This window comes from Elephantulus edwardii, unplaced genomic scaffold (assembly GCF_000299155.1).
Source record: "Elephantulus edwardii isolate Elephantulus edwardi_28Jun2011 unplaced genomic scaffold, EleEdw1.0 scaffold00139, whole genome shotgun sequence".
Classification (NCBI taxonomy): domain Eukaryota; kingdom Metazoa; phylum Chordata; class Mammalia; order Macroscelidea; family Macroscelididae; genus Elephantulus; species Elephantulus edwardii.
The window spans coordinates 4,153,026-4,162,686 of record NW_006399889.1 but is presented as its reverse complement, the minus strand read 5'-3'; the positions used below and the strand labels follow the sequence as shown (position 1 = coordinate 4,162,686).

The 9,661-nt window shown below is 41.8% G+C and overlaps 1 protein-coding gene across 2 annotated transcripts in view; it reads left to right on the top strand.

Annotated features, from left to right (window-relative positions):
- The first annotated feature begins 3,149 nt into the window (after positions 1–3,149).
- ITGA8 (integrin, alpha 8) overlaps positions 3,150–9,661 on the top strand; it is a 312,225-nt gene continuing 305,713 nt past the window's right edge. Inside the window, exons 1-2 of one of the 2 annotated variants that reach the window (XM_006894291.1) lie at positions 3,150–3,377; positions 4,055–4,188. In XM_006894291.1, the coding sequence (XP_006894353.1) occupies positions 3,166–3,377; positions 4,055–4,188 (346 nt within the window). In that variant the 5' untranslated portion in view covers positions 3,150–3,165. The remainder of the gene's footprint in view (positions 3,378–4,054; positions 4,189–9,661) is intronic. The other variant, XM_006894290.1, reaches the window with a different exon arrangement.

Genomic DNA, 9,661 nt, shown 5'->3' with positions numbered 1-9,661 from the left:
GCCCATCAACAAATGAACGGATAGAGAAGCTATGGTATAGTCACACAATGGAATACTACACTGCATTGATAAACAAGGAATTCATGCAATATTGTTCAAAATGGGTGACCCTGGAGGACATTATGCTGAGACAAATACTACATAATGACAAATACATGGCACTGTTGTAGAATGGGGCTGACATCAGGGTTGGGGTAAGACTGAGAAAAACTGGATAGATTATGTATACTGAATTAAAACAGATGAGGGAGAGAACATTTTAAAAATGATATACTATAGAGTATTATGATTATCACAGGAATCCGGAATTAAGGTTGCATAGTGGAGTACATTCAGGCTGGGGCGGGGGGATTATATACCAACGAAGAAGTTTATCTTTTGCTTTTCAAAGAGAGGAGCAAACTGGGGTGGGGGGTGGGGTAGAGAAAAAAGTGCAACAATGAATGAAGGGAAATCCAAAATCTCTGTAAATGTTCATTAAAACTTGTAAAATAAAATTCTTAATTAAAAAAATGATAAACAACTCCAAAGAAAAAGAAACTTTAGTCTCTCCACAGCAATGCCACAGTCTCTCCACAAACTCTCCACTACCATAATTGCCTGGGCCTTACGCAACAGTGTGGAAAACAATCTTAAATTAGTCCCACAGCTGTTGATGATTTGTAAGACCATGTGTCTGCAATTAAGGTAGCCTGTGACCAGCATGGGCTAATGTGATAGCTAGAAAAGCCACCGTTTAAACTAACATCACAAGTACCTAAAGCTGGCAGTTCAAACTCATCTAGCTGCACCTTAGAAGAAAGTCCTGACAAATTGCTTCCGAAAACATTGTATCCATAAAAACACTATGGGGCTTGGTTTTGCTTTGTACTGTATAGGATCACCATGAGTCAGAATAGACGGTAATTTTTTTTTTTTTTACATCAGTCTTACTGAATCTATCCATTTCTGGTTCCCACCCCATCCTGCTACTTATTTTAATTCAGTCCAATAGGTGCACAAACATTTATTCCCGGACTTTGTCTCTTTAAACATGGAGCTCTGGTCTAGTCCTTAAGAAGTTTTGCTAAGTCAAAATCTATCTGTGCCTCTCTGGTGATTAGAATCCACCAGTGGCAATCTCCTTCAGTGCCCATTACCTTTTTGAAATGTTCTTCAATTTTCCCCTTAATGCTCAACTCTAGTCTTGACAGTCAAGTGCCTTGCTTAAATCCTCCAATCTGCCACCAAAACACCTTATAAAATATTGCAGAAACTACTTACCTTTGTGATCTCTAAATTTCATTTTTGCTAAACCCCAGTCCAACCAACAGTTTAACTGTTCTGTTTTCAATCTTGTTTTCAGTTTTTTTCTGTAGAAAACAAAATGTCATATAAAGAGCTATACATCTCTTTTTGGACCTCCATTTTCTGCTTACTCATTTATTGATAAAATCTGATTATTTTATTTTAATAAAAGTTAATAAATCATTGATTTTCATTCAATCATTCCCATGCATTTTGTTTTATAGTACTCACAACAACAATAAAATAATTAAATGCTTGCAATGTCTAATCACACCTTTGAAGGAACTCTGGTGCCTGAATGGTAAGGAGTTGCACTGTCCACCCAAAGCAAACATCACCTGCTCCACGGGAGAAGGAAGGGAGATTTCCTTCCTCATAATTTGCAGCCTCTGAAAAGCAGCTTGCTGGACAGCCATGAGTTCGTTCCTATTTGATGCAAGTAACAATCACCATTATCACTAAACCCTAATGTATACCACTTACCCATTTTCCACTCCTTTACACAAGCAGGTCTTTCTCTCCTCTGACCTTCCTCAACCAGGTGGATTGACAAGGTGACTGCTGGAAAGGGGTCTTGTGTGTCAGGAAGTGTGAAGATGGCACAGGACAGGACTAGGTTCAGATCTTTTGTTCATAGGGTCGCTATGAGTAGGGTCGCTCAATGATACCGAACAACAACAATAACAATAACAGCAAACTACACAAGCAGGAAACAGAAAGAAATCAATCTAAATAACAGCAACCGGACAAAACTCATTTCCATCCAGTCATTAGGGCTGTTAGGGACCCTTTAGGATAAAATAAAACTACCTGAGAGAGTTTTCAAAGGTGCAAATTATTAAGGAAGTTGGTGGCCTCATTTTTCTCTCCCAGGAGCAACCAACGCTACCTTTTTTGGCAGCCTATCTTTTTTTTTTTTTTTTAAGTCAGGGTTCCTTTAAGAGATCAATAATCCACCACCCTCAGGTGGATTCCTATTCATGATGACCCTTCTCAGCATTTCTGAAGGCTATAATGAATTGAAAATGAAGTTTGAAGGCCAGTAGATTCCTCCCTGCCCTCTATCCCTACTAAAAGGAAACTGTAAATTCCAACACTAGCTTTGCCAATCATCATCACAATCAAAGACAGTCAAGAAGACTTAGTATCATCAAGTCAAATAATATGTCTTGTTCAGTTGAGAAAGACCAAAATAAAATCCAGAGACTTTCTTTGTCAAAGAAAGTCTGCCGGGAGAATGACTTCATTTAAACTTTCTGTCTTTTAGATTCTCAATCTCAAAGAGGGACAGAAGTATCAACCCCCGAGGGAACCTTTAATGCCTCAGAGGTGTTAAAAAGATAAAGGCTTTACTCCGCCTACTGGTAGGGCTTCCTTCAGGGGCGTGCATTTAGGGAAAACTGGAGCAAACTCTAGTCCCCTGTGGGAGGATTGTTTCCAAAAGTAAGTGGCTTGAAGGTGGCTTATCAAAGACTCAGATTTTCCTTGAGATGCGACTGCATTAGATAGCCAGGCCGGGGGAACAGGACCCTGGGTGCCGATCGCCGATCGCCGATGGCGGCGCCGGGAGCTCGGGGAGCGCGCCTCGAGTGGCTCGCTCGGGCCGGCAGCCAGGGGGCGCCGCGAGCGAGCCGGGCCCCCGCCCCGCTGCCGGAGGAGGGCTCGGCGCCGGCTCTCTTTGGTCAGCCCCAGAGCAGCGCCAAGGGAGAGAAGCGGCAGCGGACCGCAGAGACGCGCTGCGGAGCGCCCGGGCTGTCACCGCCGACCTGCTGCCAGCACGGACCCGGGATGCCGGCTTCTAGGGACCACGCCTCAATTTCCCTTCAGCAGGTCCTCGATTCACACACCCGGATGAGCACCCGCTTGGGGCAGAGGGCCATGTCTGTCCGCGCCCGCTGCGGTCTGGCGGGGACCCGGGCTCCGCCGCTCGCGCCGCTCTGGCTCTGGGGCTTCTCGGCCGCGCTGGGGATGCTGTGGTCCCCAGTCTCCCAGGCTTTCAACTTGGACGTGGAGAAGCTCACGGTGTACAGCGGCCCCGAGGGCAGCTACTTCGGCTATGCGGTGGATTTCCACGTACCTGACGCGCACACGTAAGTCACTTCTCCCCGGGAGTTCGCTGGGGGCGAATCCAGGTCCCAGGCTCTGTTCTCACACCTCTGTTTGGGGCGCGCGACTCTGCACGCTGCCTTGGAGCAAAGCAATTCCGAAGATCTGTCCCGCTCCCTACTTTGGGTCTCATTCAGCTCCTCATCACTAACCACTTTCCTCCCCTTCCAGGTTAGATTAGCCTTGTGAGTTTTGAACTAGAGGCATGCCACTTGCATAGAATGTATGAGCCTTAGGGAGTTCCTGTACAAAGACTTCCACATAAAAATAGAGAACGGCGACCCGACAGACTTAAACCAGTTAAAACAAGGACTGCAACATGGTCTGTTTATACTTAGCCTGTAACAATTAAGTGTCTGGGCGCAAATAGTCTGCTACAAGCAGCGCAGTTCTGTCCCTTGCCTTTTCCCCTTTTTGCTCATCTCACTGTGTACACAGAGCTCCACCTAGAGAATAATCCGGACTATTTACACCCTCTTCCTAGCCAGGTTTCCAATGCCTGTCCGGCCATAGGTTTCCAGGAGGAAATCAAGTTTGACAGTCGGTTCCCATCATAAAGACTTTCCTACTCAGATCTCAGAGCATTCGCAGCTACAGACTACATGCCATTCTCACACTTACATGACTACCAAGAAGTGACTTTCTCCAAACCTTTTTGCAGAGCGAGTGTCTTGGTGGGGGCTCCCAAAGCTAACACCAGCCAGCCGGATATCGTGGAAGGGGGCGCCGTCTATTACTGCCCCTGGCCTGCGGAGGGGTCGGCTCAGTGCAAACAGATACCATTTGACACCACCAGTAAGTGATCTTTGTCATTCTGAACTGCAGGGCCCTGACTTAAAAAAGAAAAAAAAGCAGAGGGTTTTCTGCATTCGACTACTCAATTTTCTTTGTACTTATTTGGCCTGTTGGATGTGCTTTTTGTCTGTGGGCACAGGTCCCTAGAGGAATCAGTTAGTTAGTTTAAGCCTTAGTAGAGAAGGGTAATATTTAGCGAACCCTAGAGAGGGAGCCCTCTCTGGTGGCTTCTTCTTGTCAATCAGTGTTGTGATTTTTTTGTGTGGGCTTTGTTTGTTTTAGGTACAGTCTTATAGTAACCCTATGAACAGTTCTGAACCCTGTCCTATCCTGTGTCATTTTTACAATCTCTGACATACTAATGGCTTGTTGTTTGCTGTCAAATTGAGAACCAACTCATAGCTGACCCTCCAGCGGGTTTTCAGAGGTAGTTAATTACAAGGGAGGTGGCCTTCTCCTGCAGATTTGAACCTTTGGGATTGCATTGCAGCTTCTTACCACTAGACCACCAGAGCTCTTTGCTGGTGGCTTCTTGTTGTTGCTGTCGTGTGTTGTCAAGTTAGAACCCATTCATAGCTGACCCTCCAGCGGATTTTCAGAGACAGTTAATCACAAGGGAGATTGTCCATCCTTCTTCCAGGGAGCACCTAGTGGATTCCAGTCGCAGGCCTTTGGGATTGCAGTGCAGCTGCTATGCCACTAGAGCTCTGTTGCTGGTGGGCTAAGTGGTAAGAAATTGCACAGCCAGTGCAAAGGTACTAGGTTCAAATCCTACAACTACTCAGCTGGAGAAAGATAAGCAATCTCTTCCCACGGGTTCAAACTCTACAGTACACAGCAACAGTGGAGGGACTGTAGTGTTCAGATACATCTGGTAACTTCTATTTCCTTAATGGCCTAAGCATTTTCAGAGTGAAATGTGAATTGGAATTCAGAGTGAATTGGAGAAGTACTAATGTTACACCCTAACCCTGACTGTGGAGAGAGTGTGGTTGTTTCTCAAGGACAAATATAGGAAAAAACATAGCCTTACCGTTTACAGTGCTGGGGCTCCAAGGCAAGTCTCAGCTGCTGTGAACCCAGACATCACTCCATGTTGCTGTTTAAGTCTTTACAGAAAGAAAGAATTTTCTTTCAAAATATTGGACGTTGGATGCAAACTAGTACAGGCAGAGTGTGGATGGATTACATTCATTTCCAAAATCCCCAGACAGCTGTTTCTTATTTAATTAAAGGGAAAATACATTTTAAACATTTCAGGCTGGTTATGTTTTCTCTGGTGTTTTCTCTTTGGGTCCTGAGAAAATAATTTAAAGTTAATGCTTTCAAAAACATTCACATTGAATGTTTTAATTTGTACCAACAAAACGTTAGGAATTCAAAAGGGATACCTGATCAGACAGTAAATATCTCTTTTTCAGAGAAATGTGAATATGTCAACTCAAATAATGTTTCATAACAACATCATCCTTGCTTTCTTTTTTTTATTTTACATTTGTATGTATTTATGTTGAATATCCTTTTCCCCAGAATGTTGATGATCTTAGATAGGTGATATTTACATTGACCTGCCTGTATTTTTTTCTTAAAAAAGAAAACAAAACGCACTCAATGAATATGGAAATCATTTCAAAGAAAAAATATCCTATGGAAACATTACCTTGAATCATAACCAAATTAAGAAAGCATACTAAAATTATTTAATAAGTAGGTAGCTATGTCACAATTACATATTTCCCATTTTGTTAAAAAAATACACTTATTTATCACAATTTATCATAAGCTGTTACTTTTAAGTTTAACTGTTAGAACCTGCAAAATAACAAGGGTCTTGGTGTTAATTTGTAAACTCAATCTTCCAGCCACTTGTTTTATCAGGATTTCAGCTGTGTTTTAGTTACTGACTTCTAGCTTGAGAATAAATTTAAATCATAAACATTAAGCTTTTAAGCAAAAATCTAACACTATTTTAATAATCTATCCCAAATAATTTGTATTTATTTTTTTTTATAAATTAGATGTTAAACACAAAGGCACACATTATTTGGCTTTTGGTTAAGCTCAAGAAACAGTTACAGTATAAGGTATTTTCATAGATTTTTATATAGAAGTAACCTGAAGTCAACCTATAGACATGAAATTACTTTAAGAGCCTTCTAGAATATTTCAAATCAAGATGTTCTTCTTTATAAAGGAAAAGCCAATGTTTGGCCACAGAAATCATCCATAAATGTCTTCCAAAGTATGATAGTTGATATTGCAGTTTGATGGAAGAAAAAAGCAAATCCCGACAATAATGTTAATTTTTAAGATCTAGTCACACCAAATAAAAATCTTCAGTAATGAGTTAAAAATAGGTAGTAGTTTCCAAAAAGTCATTGTAAAGCAGTTGTTTGATGCTTTGAATTCACTTTTCCATAGAGAACTAATGCTGAAAGACTATTCTTTGGTTTCCAGACTAACCCACAGGAATGCAAGTAACCCTTATTCTAGCTGAACTGTATGTGCAGTGAAACAGAAGAGAATGAGCTGAAACAAATTTGGCAATTAGACAACAGGAAAATATTAAGAATGTTGAGGAAAGATACATTTTAATTGGCAAAAGATGAGTCTTTTGTCATGTCTTTTGTGAAGGTTCTGGGGAAGACATCTGGATATCTCAAAAGGCTCTAAAGGTTAATGCTGCATCCTACACCATGTCTTGTTTTACCTCCAAAAAATTCTGGTTCTTTTCTTTTCCTTGATGGCTAGATTACTCTCCCCACTACTGTAGATATTTGTTTTTATCATAACAATTTAGGAATCCATAAATGAAACAAAATAAGGGGGGAAATAGATAAAGAGAGTGTCTCAAACGAGCAGGAAGTGAAAGGATAGGCAAGGAGGGAAGGTAACACAGAGTTTGGACACATAAACAGGTCATGATGGAAGGAACAATGTATAGTGACTTGTGAAATCTGGGAGAATTTTGTTGAGGGAAGAAAACAATTGTTGAGAAAAGAAAATTCTCCATGTCAGCCATCAGGGGGTACTGTGGGCCCAGGAACCTTGTTTGCTACTGTGACTGGCTTTAGGCTGGGTGGAAAAAAAGACTTTAGAAGGCCATAGTTAGGTGTTTGCTGCCGAGTAGATGCCCACACTCTGTGCCTCATTCAACCAATAAACCACCTACATGTCCCAAGATCATGGAACTGGCAGGCACTGCCTTTGATGAGAAGCTGAGAAAGAGAGGACACTGCTGAGGTTGTACACACTTATCCAATTTGAGTGTCAGTTTTGTGGACAGTAAATGGTCTTAGAGCCAAAGATGAAAGTCAGAAAAAAGGCATTGCTGACTCTGGATGTTACACTCACTGTTGTCAGCTATGGAATATTTTTGATCACCTACTATATACCAGTCGCTTCTTAGACATCATTCCTAATCGATAAAACAAATCGTGCAAAACCCATTTTGTGAATGTTATTGTTCTGTGCAAATTGGTACTGACCTATAGCTGATTCTGCAGCAAGTTTTCAGAAACTATAAACTGCAGGAGAGGAGATTATCCATCTTTTCCTATGAAGCAGCTTGTAGATTCGAACTACCTACTTTTGAGTGGCAGCAAAATCCTTTACCCGTTAGACCATGAGAACTCCCTATCTTATGAATGCTGTTGTGTACCATAGAGTCAGAACTGAACCATAGATGACCCTTTGGTGGGTTTCCAGAGGCAGATAATCGCATGGGAGAAGATTTCCCATCCTTCTACCATGGAGTGGCTGGTGGCCTTGAACTGCGTGCCTTACAGATTGCAGCACAGCTTCTTGACATTAGGCCACCAGGGGAAACTAATATCAAAATTGTCAAAGAGATAGTTGAGGCAAGGCTGGAGTAGAAGTTTGCCTACTATAGGATGTCATTCCACTATCCCAATATCTGCCCATGTGAGTAACAGCCTCAGAAACCTTCTGGAGAGTCACCTATGAGTAACTACACTCAGCAGCATTGAGAGCTTTGAAAAAACACTGCTTACTTTTCCTCCTTTTCTCTGCTTCCCTATCTCAACATTGTTGTTGTTAGGTGCCATCGGACCACTGTGATTAAAATGATCCCCCAGGGAAGATGTCTGGAGCCTTGGTGGCAGGTCAAATCCACCAGCTTCTCTCAGGTGAGAAGATCTGGTAATCAGGTCCTGTACAAATGACAGCCTCAGAAATTTTATGTGGCAGTACTACACTGTCACATGGCGTTGCTTTGAGCTGAAAATTACTTGATGACAGAAAACAATAACAGGGAAGATTGAAATAAAAAAGCATAGGAGATTGTGGAAACAGAATGTCAAAGTAACTGAGGTTATCTTGCTGGGAATTAAGGATTATAGAACATTTGGAAGAAGCTCTGATGATGTATTATTACGTTATGTGTTGCTCTGCTAATCAAAATGTCAGTGGCTTGCATCTACAGGCTGCTCTTAGGGGAAAAACAATGAGGCAGTTTGCTTCTGTAAAGCCTTGAAAATCCAAAGGAAGGTTATTGTGAGTTGGAATTGACTCAACAGCAGTGGTTTAGTTTTCTTTATTTTTTTATGAACCTGTAGAGACCCTGGGTGGTACAAATGGGCAGTGTGCTGGGCGACTAACTAAAAAAGTGCAGGTTCAAGTTCACCCAGAAGTACATTAGAAGAAATACCTAGATATCTATTTCTGAACAACAACAACAAAGCCATTGAAAACTCTGTGGAACACAATTTTACTTTAGCTCTTCCACAGGCAGCTCCCCAGTGTTCCCAGTCATTGCTTACATACTTATTCTCTGCCCATTACCAGCTCTTACAACCTCCTCACAAAAAGGAAGACAGGTTCTCTGGTTGACAGAGTAATGGCTCTGAACAACAGGCACCTACTAACTGTCCTTAATATAACACAGTGTGGTACATCAGCCATAAATATATACTTATTGCAAAGATTCATCTTCATCTTGCTGGCTTTGACTGTTACATCTGAATTCAAGACATCCAAAGCAAATGTGACCTTTAAATGAAGTAGGTGCCACATGTTCAGGTCCTTGAAGTGTCTGTCAGTATTCTCCTGTGGTAACCTGCCTAATTTTCTCAACTGAGGCTATGAGGAAGGGGAGGAAGGTTTATAACTTAGTCTCTGAATCTGGTTTGCTATCCCATACCTCAATTTGTTTAAAGGAAACTGATTTTTTATATATAGCCCTGTCTACTGGGTAGGAAGTTGTACTGCCAATCCAAGGGCAGACAGTTCGAATCTGCCAGCTTTACAGGATACTCTGCTTTACAGGATAAAGATGATGGACAATCTCCTTTTGTGTAATTCACAGCCTCTGGAAACCTGGTGGTGAGTCAGTTATGAGTTATTTCTGACTCAAATGGCACATAGCAGCAACACTGCAATCCCAAAGGCACGTGGTTCGAGCTGCTCTGCAGGAGAAGAATATACACATACATACACACATTATATATATATA